This window comes from Eriocheir sinensis, chromosome 67 (assembly GCF_024679095.1).
Source record: "Eriocheir sinensis breed Jianghai 21 chromosome 67, ASM2467909v1, whole genome shotgun sequence".
In the NCBI taxonomy this organism is placed as follows: Eukaryota; Metazoa; Arthropoda; class Malacostraca; order Decapoda; family Varunidae; genus Eriocheir; species Eriocheir sinensis.
In genome coordinates this window covers 1701597-1714152 of record NC_066575.1, presented here as the reverse complement: position 1 = coordinate 1714152, position 12556 = coordinate 1701597, and the positions used below count along the sequence as shown (strand labels likewise).

General features: G+C 44.1%; 1 protein-coding gene across 6 annotated transcripts in view; it reads left to right on the top strand.

Annotated features, from left to right (window-relative positions):
* LOC126987906 (uncharacterized) overlaps positions 1-12556 on the top strand; it is a 298554-nt gene that overhangs the window by 240829 nt on the left and 45169 nt on the right. For all 6 annotated transcript variants that reach the window (XM_050845484.1, XM_050845482.1, XM_050845486.1 and 3 more), the window contains 3 exons: positions 265-411; positions 4240-4478; positions 7912-8060. In XM_050845484.1, coding sequence (XP_050701441.1) covers positions 289-411; positions 4240-4478; positions 7912-8060 — 511 coding nt within the window. In that variant the 5' untranslated portion in view covers positions 265-288. The remainder of the gene's footprint in view (positions 1-264; positions 412-4239; positions 4479-7911; positions 8061-12556) is intronic.

Sequence of the window (12556 nt, the reverse complement as noted above, 5' to 3'; positions counted from 1 at the left end):
ATTCTTTTCTTTTACTTCTTTGTCTTTTCTTCTTCTTTTTCTTTTTGTTTAATTCTTCTTGTTTTTCTTGTTCTGGTTTTAGTTCTTCTTGATATTTTTTTTCCTCTTCTTCTTCTGCTGCAACTTTATTATTATTATTATTATTATTATTATTATTATTATTATTATTATTATTATTATTATTATTATTATTATTATTATTATTATTTCTATTACTACTATTATCACCATCATCATCGTAACCATTATTCTCCTTCCCCCCAGATGGATGAGTGAGGGGGGGCAGAGATGTCCGGCCCGGGAGGGGGTAGCGCTCCCCTCAGCCCTACTCGCCCTGCCCCCCGCCTCCCCCTAGGACTGCCCCGCCCCCCTTCCGCCTCCAGACCCCAGCAGCCCTCACTGCAACACCAGGTAAGGCCCCTTCCCTCCCCTGTGTGTGTGTGAGAGAGAGAGAGAGAGAGAGAGAGAGAGAGAGAGAGAGAGACCATGCCTGCAGGATTACCACGTTAAGCCTCTCTGTCGTCGTTTGTCTCAATAGTATATGCTTAATTTGGTCCAGTTAATCCTCGGCCTTAAATATGAAGTCGTTCTTTGTCTCTTTCTCTTTGGTGAATTAAGTAAGATATAAAAGCTCTGCAGTGATTTATAAATTTCTTTCATTAGTTAAACAAAAAAAGGAAATGCAAGGGTACTTTTTAAATTTTGTTCTGCTTTCTATCTGCCCAGACTGAATGAGTGAGTGAAAGTGAATGAGTGAGTGAGTGAGTGAGAGTGAACGAGTGAGAGTGAGAGTGAATGAGTTAGTGAGAGTGAGTGCGTGAGTGAGTGAGTGAGTGAGTTACCTGTATATAGGTATAACTTTTTGTCACATTTTAAATCATATTTTTTTACCTTATTTTTCTCTTCTCATTTCCAAATTTCCTTGACTACTTGGGCAGTCCGTTTTTCTTGTTGTTGTTATTGTTGTTGTTGTTGTTCTTGTTATCTCTGAAGCATGATTTGATATTACCATATTTTCATTTTTCATCAATAACCTACTTCACTACGTTGTATTTTGTCTGATCATGCTTTCTCAGTTTTTTTTCCCTATATATTAATAAAAAAATCAGTTCCAATCATTTTTATCTGACTATAATTACCTTGATAATCCACTTTTATTTTCATCATTAGACATTCCCCTCGCCTTTCAACACCTGTCCCTTGGTTCTCCGTGCCCCGGCCAGATCCTTACCTGTGTGAAGCGCTTATGTGTGAAGGTCTCACCTGCGGGCCTTCTCTCTTCTTATTCTCTTACACTCTGTAGCCTGTAAACACGTCCTTGACCTCTTCTCTTTCTCTTTTCTTCCTCTCCTCCTCCTCCTCCTCTTTCTCCTCCTCCTACTCTTCTCTTTTCGTGTCTTTCCTTTTCTTCTTGTTTTTCTCTTGTTTCTTCTTCTTCTTTTTCTTCTTTTTCCTTGCATTTCTTCCTTCGTCGTCGTCGTCGTCCTTCTCCTCCTCCTCCTCCTCCTCCTCCTCCTGCTGTGTCTTCCTCCTTGCGAGTTTTATTTATATAACAGGATAATTTACGTCATGCTGGGAAGGCGGGGCTGTGTGTGTGTGTGTGTGTGTGTGTGTGTGTGTGTGTGTGTGTGTGTGTGTGTGTGTGTGTGTGTGTGTGTGTGTGTGTGTCTCCAAGATATGTTTTGCTGAGCCTTATAATTTAGTTTGTTTGTGTACCTGTGGGTTAATTGGATTCAGGTTTTGCAGGTTAATTAGTGACCGTGAGTTTTATTATTAGTTTTGAGTTCTTTGTGCATTTCCTTGTCCTTTTCTTTTCTCTTTTTTTCTTTTTCTCATTATTTTCTTGTTCTTTTTTTTTATTTTCGTGTATATATTACTGAAACCTTCTTTATTGTGCTACCTTTCAAATTTTCTGTAACGTAAATGATTAGAAAACAACACCTGTGAGACTGAATTACCTGTATTTTCCTATTTTTTTATGTTTATCCCCATCTCTATTTCTTTATCTATTGGGGCTTCTCAAGGTTCTGTTTCCTCTGTCCACTTCCCTTCACTGCCTTGTCTTCCGTTTGTCTATTTTCATTTTTTATCAGATTTTTTCTATCCTTTTTTTTCTGTAATATTCGTACCCTCATCTTTCCTTTCCTTTGTCAGTCAAATATTCCAGTCTGTCCTCTTGTCATTTCGTTTCCTTATCATTTAACCACTATGCGCTCTCTCTCTCTCTCTCTCTCTCTCTCTCTCTCTCTCTCTCCATCCACCTATCTCACTTTAACTCGTCCCCTTTCCACGTTTATTCATTTTGCTTCTTTTATCTTCCTCTTCCTTCACATTCTCTTTTTGAGTTATATTATTTCTCTCCATTTCTCTAGTTTCTCCCCGTGTCCCTTTCCTCCTAATCCAATATCCTCCTTCCTGTCCAATTTCCTCTTTACGACCTGTCCCTTGCTGTCCATCCCCGCCTCCCTGCCGAGTCTCTTTTTCCTCCTTCCAGCAATATTGTCTCATAAAACTCGCTTCCTTATCCTCGTTCTTGCTTCTTCCAACACTCTTTTTCCTTGTTTTCTTCTCTTATGATGACTCGGCGGATACACTCCCTGCTTATTACACTCTTGGCAACACCCACACTTCCCTGCTAAGATCACCCCTCTCTTATGCATCTTCTCTGCTTCTTCTCTGCTTCTCTTATGTGTTCTCCTTTCTCCCTGCTCACCCCACACCCCGGTTTGCACGTCCCCTGTTTACACTGCTACACCCTTACTGCTTATACACTTCTTGCTACACCTTCTGCTGCTATCATGCCCTTGTTAAACGTCCTCGTCTCCCCCTGCTTACCCTACACTCTGGCATCCATACCTCTTGATTAAAGTCTTCCACTGGTTACACTTTCTGCTGATACATGACCTCATTATTTACACCACGCTAATGCTCTGTTAGTTTTCATGTCCAGTTTTAGATTTTGTTTCCACGCCTGGGATTTTTTTTTTTTCGGTATCACCATCATCATCATCAGCAGCAGCAGCATAGCCATTATCCTCTTGTTCTTTTTGTTCTTGTGTTTTTGCTCTTGTTCTTTCTCTTCTTGTTTTTGTTGTTGTTTGTTTTCTCTCCCTTTGAAATGCTCCTTCTACTCCCCCTGTTAGCAGTGCACTCTTATTAAGTTTTCTGCTTATACAACACCCCTGCTTACGTCCGCTACCTAGACCACACCTCTGCTCATGTCCCCTTAACCATACCACACCCTTGCTTGCGCGCCCTATACATACACTATACACTCCTGCATACACTACCTTTCTTTCTCTCTCTCTCTCTCTCTCTCTCTCTCTCTCTCTCTCTCTCTCTCTCTCTCTCTCTCTCTCTCTCTCTCTCTTTTTTTTTTTTACAGCAGAGGAACTCATGGGCAACAAAGAGATGTAAAAATAAAAATAGCCCGCTAACTTCCTTGCACTGCCTTCATGCTCTTTACATATATCCGACTGGTAGCCCTTCACTTAGTTGGCTTATTTTTGCCCAGGTTGTCGGACTATGCACTATTTATAAACCATACACTCCCACTCTTCCACTCCCAGGTTGAAGGACTTTACACCATACATTTTACACTCCCTCCTCTATCACAGGTTGACTATATACACAGGTTGACACTATACACTTCTGCTCTCCTTTCACAGGTTAATTGACACACCCATTCATCCACCACCATGCTGACGGACTCTTCTACACTATACACTTTGGGTCCTATTCTTAAACATTTTGTCGTCCAAGCACACACATAAGACATGGCTTTCATTGTGGTTTGGGGTCATTTCCAAAAGTAGTTTCGTGACCCTAGTGGCAGCTTCGCCCTTTTTCTGCACCATGATTATGGAAAGAACTCTCATTAAAGACCGATTCATCTCCATTTCGGGCTTTGGAAATAGTTGTTGTGAGAGCCCAAAGCATCCATATATACGGGCTTGCCTTTCTTCCTTCCCAGGTGCAGTGGTTAGCACACTCGGCTCACAACCGAGAGAGCCCGGGTTCGATTCCCGGGCGGAGTGGAAAAATTTGGGCGGCTTTTCCGATACCCTACGCCTCTGTCCACCCAGCAGTGAATGGGTACCAGGTATTAATCGGGGGTTGTGTCCCGTCTGAGATCTGTTCCCTTCTCCAATAATTCCTTCCCCTTCCTGTCTCTCTCCAGTATATGACCACAGATGTTGCGCCGACTAAACGAAACTTTCCAACTTTCTTCCTTCCCAGGTTGGCGAGCTCGAGGCCAAGGCAGCCAGCATGAGGACCGTTCTCTCGCAGCTGGTGGACGCCGACAAGGACGTGGACACGGAGGGCACGGTGGGCGGGGAGGGCGGGGTACTTCTATCCTCCGCCTGCGACTCCCCGCCCCCGCTGCCCTCCCTCATTTTCGACGCCCCGCCCATGAGCCACGTGACCCCCGCCCTCCTCGGCAGTAACTCCGACCTGACCCACCCACATATGTATCGGTGAGTGTGTGATTTTAAAGGGGGGTGGAAAGGGGGGGGCGTGTTTTGTGGTGTGTTAGTTTTCTTGTTTAGTTTTAGATTTTGTTTCCATGTTTTTTTTTTCGGTATTTGTCATCATAACCACCATCATTATCATCATCAGCTTAGTCATTATCTTCTTGTTCTTTTTGTTCTTGTGTTTTTGCTCTTGTTCTTTCTGTTCTTGTTTTTTGTTTTCTTGTTCTTGTTCTTGTTCTCGTTCTTCTTGTTCTTGTTCTTCTCGTTCTTCTTGTTCCTGTTCTTGCTCTACTTCTTGTTCTTCTCGTTCTTCTTGTTCCTGTTCCTGCTCTACTTCTTGTTCTTCTAGTTCTTCTTGTTCCTGTTCTTGTTCTTCTTGTTCTTCTTCTTCTCGTCCTCCACCTCGTCCTTCTCCTCGTCCTCCACCAAGGCCTGTTGCTGCCATAAGTCTCTCTCCCGGCGCCTTCGTCCCTCCCATCCATCTCCCGCCATCACTCTGACATTCCTTATCTCTGCTTCCTCTTAGTCCTTCTGTCTAGTTATCTGCGGCGTCCTTTCCGTCTTTGTCTTCGTATTCTTCTCTGCTGGATTTTCATGAGGAACTGTTTTGATTACATGAGTGAAGTATTACGGTACCCTGCCTCACAGCTCTTTAACCCGTCCGCTGTAATTGGCACGGATTTGGCCTTCACTGGTAGCCTGATAACATATACTCCCAGGTCTTTCTCTGCCTCTGTGGTGGAGAGTGGAGTGTGTCCCATGTGGTATTGGTGTGCTGGATATCCCTCCCATGGTGCAGGACTTTACATTTTCTTTATTGAATTAGCAGCCACTTTTTGCTCCACTCCTGTAGCTTGGTGAGGTCTTCTGGTAGGGGGTCCGCATCAAGGGTTGAAAGAAGCAAGGGAGCGAGGCCTTTCCATCTGCTCCAGCCACAGGAACAGACAAACACAGTGTCTCCCTCTAGGTGCACTTAGTTTAGAAAGTTCTCATTGGAGTAGCTAGTGCAGATTAGTCGGATGTTTTTAAGGAGTGGCAAAATGATCAGCGTGTGGGCAAGGCATTCAGAAGGATCCGGGTTCGCGTCTCTCCAGCCGCCACAAGCTGACATTTGGGGTCGTATTATAAGACATTTCGCCGCCCAAGAACACCTATTTGACAATGCTTTCGTAGGAGTTGTGGGCATTTCCAGTAGTAGTTTTATGACCCTGGTGGTAGTGTGACCCTTCCTCTGTACGATGAACCTGAAGAAAAACTCATTAGAACGCGACTGACCCCCTCTTTGACCTTTAGAAATAGCTGATGTGAGAAGCGGACGTGTCTTATAATACCATCCTTACAGTCATCGCTGAGTGGTCTCTTACTACCCACATGCTGCCCTGAAGACCTCCTATCAATCCAAACTCCAGATTCTCTCTCATAAAAAGGGTTAAAGATGAGTACCGGGGACACCATGAGCCAAGCAATATGGCGGCGCTATAAACACTTGCCTGCGCCATAACAGGCTGGGGTCGACCACCAGGCCCCACTAAGAAAGCCTACTGGCGCCATAGGGGAAAACGTAATCTTATCTAACACTACACAGGGGAAAGAGGGGCAAAAGTTAGTCCCACTGAGTCTCCACCCCCACGAAAGAAAGGAGAGAAACAAAAAGGAGACAACAGATAAAAAGATACAAACCTGATAACTCGAATTTAGGACTGACAGGAACCAAAGATAAGGAAAGTTAGAGTGCTGGAGACGGATGAATGGGGAAGGCGATCCGAGGAAGTGGCGGAGGGATGAAGTAAACAAATACAATAGGGCAGATAACATAAAAGTTGCGATAGAAGATGGCAAAGAAAGCAAACTGCGACGGACGTTAAAACAATACAAATAATTTTACGCCCACTCACATTGGGGAAAATATGTACTGCAGTTTGGTGTGATTAATCAGTAATTTTGGTTCCCTTGACTTGTTTGTGATACGTATGACATGACCCAATATTGTCAATGGCACACCTTCATTATTCTATCAGATTATATATACTGCTACATCTTTGATTCTTACGTTACGTCGCTTGGTTTACCTTATGATGGTGACTGAACCATGGAAGTCTTATCAGGTGAGATACAGATTAAGGGATATAAGACAGCCACTAGGAGGAGGGGAGTTGATGAGGCCCAAAGCTCCTTACTGTACCGTGTTCATTAGTGCTGTGAGGGTCGACATCCACCCCACAAGAGATGCACACCCCATAACAGAGGCCGACAAGTCCATGGGATATAGTTAGCATCTGGGAGGGGGAAAGCACCTCTATTTCGGCCACCTCTTTGGATTCTTTTTAGGAGCAGCGAGTAGCGGGCTTTTTTATATTATTGTTTCCTTTTTTTTTTGTGCCCTTGAGCTGTCTCCTTTGTTGTAAAAAAAAATAATATTGGTAGAGGCGATACAGAACGCCTAACCTCGAGGAAGCTAATAGATGAGAGATAAAAAAATTTCAGTTGAGATTTAATTCATCCCACTCTTCTTTCTTTTGCTTAAGACTTATGATCTGAATAATGTTTCGTCCTCGTGAAGACGTAATACCCTAATAACATCCTCCTTCCTCCTCCTCCTCTTCTTCCTCATCATGAAGACTTACTAACTGAATAACATCTTTTGAAAACTATATAATTGAAGTCATGAAGCCTCTTCCTTTTCTTCCTCTTCCTCCTCTTCCTCCTCCTTCTTCTTATCATCATCATCATCATCATCATCAATACCATCATTGTGTAGTGAGTGCCAATACGATAGATACCTTCAAGAAAACGTTAAATAAATTCATGGATTGTGCGGAAACGTGAAGGGAACGAGAAGAATTTAAGTTTGTAAATGGATGCAAGACTTTATAAGAGTGATGTAGATAAGGTACTGGTGGCAAGAGAACCGTGTAAGACGTAGTAGTGAATTTAAAGTTGGATAAATTCAGATTCATTACAGACCAAGCCATTAAAGGGTTCTCTAATTGAATGGTGGAGGTATGGAACAGGCTTGGCAGTCATGTGGTGAGTGCCAGTCGGATAGATACCTTCACTGATAGGTTAGATATGTTTATGGATAGTGAGAATGGGTGGTGTTAGCGTGGTGGATGAGTGGAACAGCTTGGCAGTCATGTGGTGAGCGACAAAACGATAGACACATTCAAGAAGAGGTTGGATAAATTCATGGATAGTGAGAACAGGTGGGGTTAGGTTTGCAGGAGATGCCCCGTGTAGGCCGCCCGGGCTTTTTTTCTTTTTTTTCTTTGCAACAAAGGAGACAGCTCAAGGGCACAAAAAAGGAAACAATAATAATAATAAAAAAAACCGCTACTCGCTGCTCCTAAAAAAAAAAGAATCAAAAGAGGTGGCCGAAAGAGGGGTCAATTTCAGGAGGAGGGCTATTGCACACTCCTTATATTGTTGTGTTCTTCAGGTGCGGCAGCCCCCACCCCCTCACCGCCAACACCACCCTCAGCGGCCTCGTCTTCAACAACAATTTTGAGTTCCCCAACGACAACAACAACACCACCACGAACGACTTCATTGAGAACCATGACCTGCCTGACTGCAACTCCAACACCGGTGAGTAGGAAAGGCGGTGTTTTTTTCTCTTACCTGGCAGTGTTAATTAACCGGGTGAAGTAAACTTACCTGGTTGTGTTGCTGTACCGGGCTGTGTTTACCGTGCAGTGTTAATTATAAAACTCCGCTGTGTGTGTGTGTGTGTGTGTGTGTGTGTGTGTGTGTGTGTGTCCCCCTAATTAACTTCCTGCACCTGCTCCTCCTCATTCTTCATCAAGGTGAGTTATTCGGAAAGTTTGGCCGTGGAGGAGGAAAGAAAACGGCGCCCTACAGAAAACGGACTTGTTATGGGTGTTGAATAAGGTTGCAAGGGGTTCTCGTGTATTCGTGAGCTTCAGGCGTATCCATGTTTTGCTGTGAGAACTTTGGGTTACTCTTATGACATTAACCTGTGGAACTTAAGTGAAGCCGAGAAGGAAAAACCAAATTCAACTGTTGCTGTATCACAAATTACGAAAAAGGGCGAAATAAAGTGCATGTTAGAAATAGCAGCAGCGGAGTGAAATGATATTACTTAAAAAAAGAAAAAAGAATCTCAAAACCTAATCTTAAAAAAACTTTAATAAGAAAACACCGACTCCTTTTTATTAATTTTGGTTTATCGTTGAAACTTGATTGTGCATTTGATGGCTTGTTAAATTTATAAGAAAGGAAATAAAGAAGAGAGTGAGTGGAGAAAGGATGTATGGGGACAGAGGAGGGAGTTTAAGGCAGAATCGAAGGAAAGGAAGGCGAGTGAAAGGATGAAGAGGAGAATAATATATGAGTAAATAATTATGCCTGACCAGTATCCTGTTCTCGTGCGTGTGTGTGTGTTTTAGCGTAACTATGCGATGGCCTTCGTTGTGGCGCGTGTCAGGTGAGGAGAAGGAGGAGGAGGAGGAGGATGGAAGCAAACATAAACAGGAGAAGAGAGAGAGAAAGATAAGGACAGCAGGATAGATGGAAGTGAGACAGAACGGGAGGACGAGAATTAGGATGCAAGAAGATGGTACAAAAAGAGATATACATTCACATAGGAAGACAGGGAGGGAGACAGACTAGACTTGAAGCTGGAGTTGGTGGAGAAAGGGAGGAGGAGGAAGACTAGGAGCAGGGGGACAGGAGGAGGACTAGGATAGGAGGAGGAGGAGCGGCTACCCGGCGCGCCACGGATCAATAAGAGTGCGCGGGGTGCAGATGGCGCTCAGAGCTCGCCAGTTTCCCCTCAGCTGTGTTGGGGCCCACAGCCGGCTTCCCCTCGCCCTGCCGGCTGCCCTGTGTGTAAGGACGCGACCGTGCCCGTGTGTATACCCTGAGACACCCCGGGGGAAGGAAAACCCGCGGGGGAGACTCAAATCGTGTGGGGGAGAAGGGACAGAAAGGGTTGTGGGCGTTTGTTTGTGGGTTTCGTGTGTTGTGTGTGTTGGTGTGTGTCTGTGTTGCCTCCTCCTCGTCCTTCCCTTCCCCTCCTTCTCCTTCCCTCCCCCCTCCACCCCCTCCACCCCCTCCGGCTGCTGTGTTGACAGTGTGGTGGTGCTGTGTGTGTGTGTGTGTGTGTGTGTGTGTGTGTGTGTGTGTGTGTGTGTGTGTGTGTCCCGCCCTTCCTTTAAGATATTGTTTTAAGGTGGTGTTCGTAATGGTGGTGGTTGTGATGGTGGTGGTGGTGGTGAGGCGTGGAAAAAGCGTGGGTTCATGTTGTGGTGGTAGTGGTGGTGATGCGTGGTAGTGGTGGGTGGGTGGGTGATGAGGTGATAGTGATGGGAGATGTGATGGAGGAAGGGAGAGGGTGACAACAAGAAGGAGGAGGAGAGGGACAAGGACAAGAGAAGATAGAAGAGAAGGAGGGAGAGGGGAGGAAGAGATCTGTTATTGTCATTCCTTTGGTACCGTGATCACCTATGAGGAAGCATCTAGGCGATCTAATTCTCTTTAACGGAATTTGAACCTCCTTTGACGCCACTGGAAGAGGATTAAGACAAAGGAAGATGTTGCGACCTTTCACGATGTTATTATGTTTCGTTATGAAGGTTAACGGTGAAGTGTGCAAAGTCGAAAGCACTGTAACCTGTCGTTGTGTGGTGTTGTGCGGTGCTGAGTGGTGTTGAACTGTCTGTGGTGGTGTTGAAGGGTTCCGGTGTTGTGACTTTGGCTTTTGTTTTGGGTGGTGGGTGTGGTGGTGTTCATGGTGGTGGTGGTGGTGGTCTGCGTGGGTGGGTGTGGTCGTGAGAAAAGTATGGGTGGAGTGTGTGTGTGTGGGGGGGGGGGGGGGGGTAGTGTGTGTAGTGGTGATAATGGTAGGACTTGGCTAATGTATGGTGATTGGGATGATGATGTTTTTTTGCTGTGGTGGTAACAGTGGTGGTGCTTGGTGGTGATGGTGGTTGGATTGTGATGGTGGAAAATTGTCATCATATTCACCTTTGGCATACTAATTGTTGCTGTTCTTGACGTTATCATTATTACTATTGTCATCATCATTGTTGTTGACGGTTTGTTTGTTTTTGTTTGTTCTAGTGTCAGTTGTGATATGATGATACTGCTCGAACGATGATGAAGATGATGACGATGATGAAATAGTAGTGGTAGAGCTGGAGGTAATCATAACTGTCAGTGTAATGTTCTTGTATGTGATGCTGTGGTAGTTATGTTGGTTGGTAGGAATGATGGTGATGAAGGTGATGAAAGTGAAAACAAAAATTGATGATGATGATGAGGAGGAGGAGGATGGGTATAATGATAGTGATTGTTTCGATCTTATGGCTGGTGTCACTGTCTTTGCCGCAGTGGTGATGGTGACGAGTATAAGAGTTGGAGATCATAGTAAAATAGTAGATGCTGATAATGATTGTGAGTGTTATAAGGTGATAGTGAGGATGACGATAGTGAGGCAAGATAGTGGTTCTGTGGTGGTGATGATGGTAGGGTAGGTTGATGGTGATGATGATGAAGATGGAGTTGATGGTAAGAAAGGGTAATGATGGCAGGGAGATGAGGATGATGGTGATGATGGTAAGAAAGGGTGATGAGGGTGGTGGTGATGACAGGACAGGGTGATGGTGATGGCAGATGGTGATGATGGTGTCGCCTTCTTAACATGTGGGTCTGATTTCCTAACGTGTCGAAGAAGTGTGTCAGAGAGAGAGAGAGAGAGAGAGAGAGAGAGAGAGAGAGAGAGAGAGAGAGAGAGAGAGAGAGAGAGAGAGAGAGATTAGTTAGTATTAAAGAAAAAAAACACTCATATGATTATTAATATTTTTACCTTAAACTTTTTTTTCTTCGGGAGCAAGTAAATTCCTCTTCGGCATCTCCCTGTTTTTTAGCCTCTCTTCCTCCCTCCCTTCCCCCTCTTCTTCAACCCCTTCATAGAGCCTCAGCCGTGTATTGAATAATGTATCATGCCATTTCTCTCTCTCTCTCTCTCTCTCTCTCTCTCTCTCTCTCTCTCTCTCTCTCTCTCATTAATTAGCTCCTATTCAGTCTTTTCTTTCCATTCTTTCCCTTTTCTCTGCTCCTTTTTGTTTTTGTTTTCCTGTTTCTCTATATTTCGTTTTTGTGGGAGTTAGTTTTTTTTTCTGAGTTAACGAATATTGATCTTTTTAATTATTTTTCCTGTCCTCGTTTTCCGTATTGACTTCTTTACATATTCGTTTAGTTTCATATTTTCATCATTGTTCATTTTTATGCTTAATTTTTTCGTTTTGTTTCTTTGTCACTTGTGCTTCGCTATTGCATTACGAGAGAGAGAGAGAGAGAGAGAGAGAGAGAGAGAGAGAGAGAGAGAGAGAGAGAGAGAGAGAGAGAGAGAGAGAGAGAGAGAGAGAGGAGGAGGAGGAGGAGGAGGAGGAGGAAGAAGAAGAAGAAGAAGAAGAAGAAGAAGAAGAGGAGGAGGAGGTATCAGGCGAAAAACGAGGAAAAGGAAATCAGGAAGGTGGGGACACGAAAATCGGAGAGAGAGAGAGAGAGAGAGAGAGAGAAGAAACATTTTTTAGCACGCCAGAAATAAAATAAACATAGATAAAGGGAAAAAAAAAAGAAATACATTAAACACACATTAACATTTTTTCCTTCTACGTAAATTATGTAAACAAACACGAGCCATTTTCATCATAAGAAAAAAACAACAACAACGAATATAAAGCAAAACAAAAACAAAACAGAAAACATAGCGGCAAAAGAAAATAAAAAAAAGGAAAATACAAAACCCCACTCGACAAATCCTTCTCAAAACGCGGTAAATAGATTCCAATTCCACTTTAGGCGGGAGTGAAAACGGGAGGATCCCAAGGTGTGTGCGCGCCCAGGTGAATCTGTACACCTGGCCCGCTGCATGGCACTGGGGAATATCATGGTTAGGGTCCTCCAACTTTGTAGATTATCTCCCTCGTTTTGGCTGTAATGAGATGAGAAGCGCAACGAGGAGGAGAAGGAGGAGGAGGAGGAGGAGGAGGAGATAAGTGGGAGGAATATGAGAAGTAGGAGAGGTGTTTCGGGAGGTGTAAGTGGAGGAGGAATGA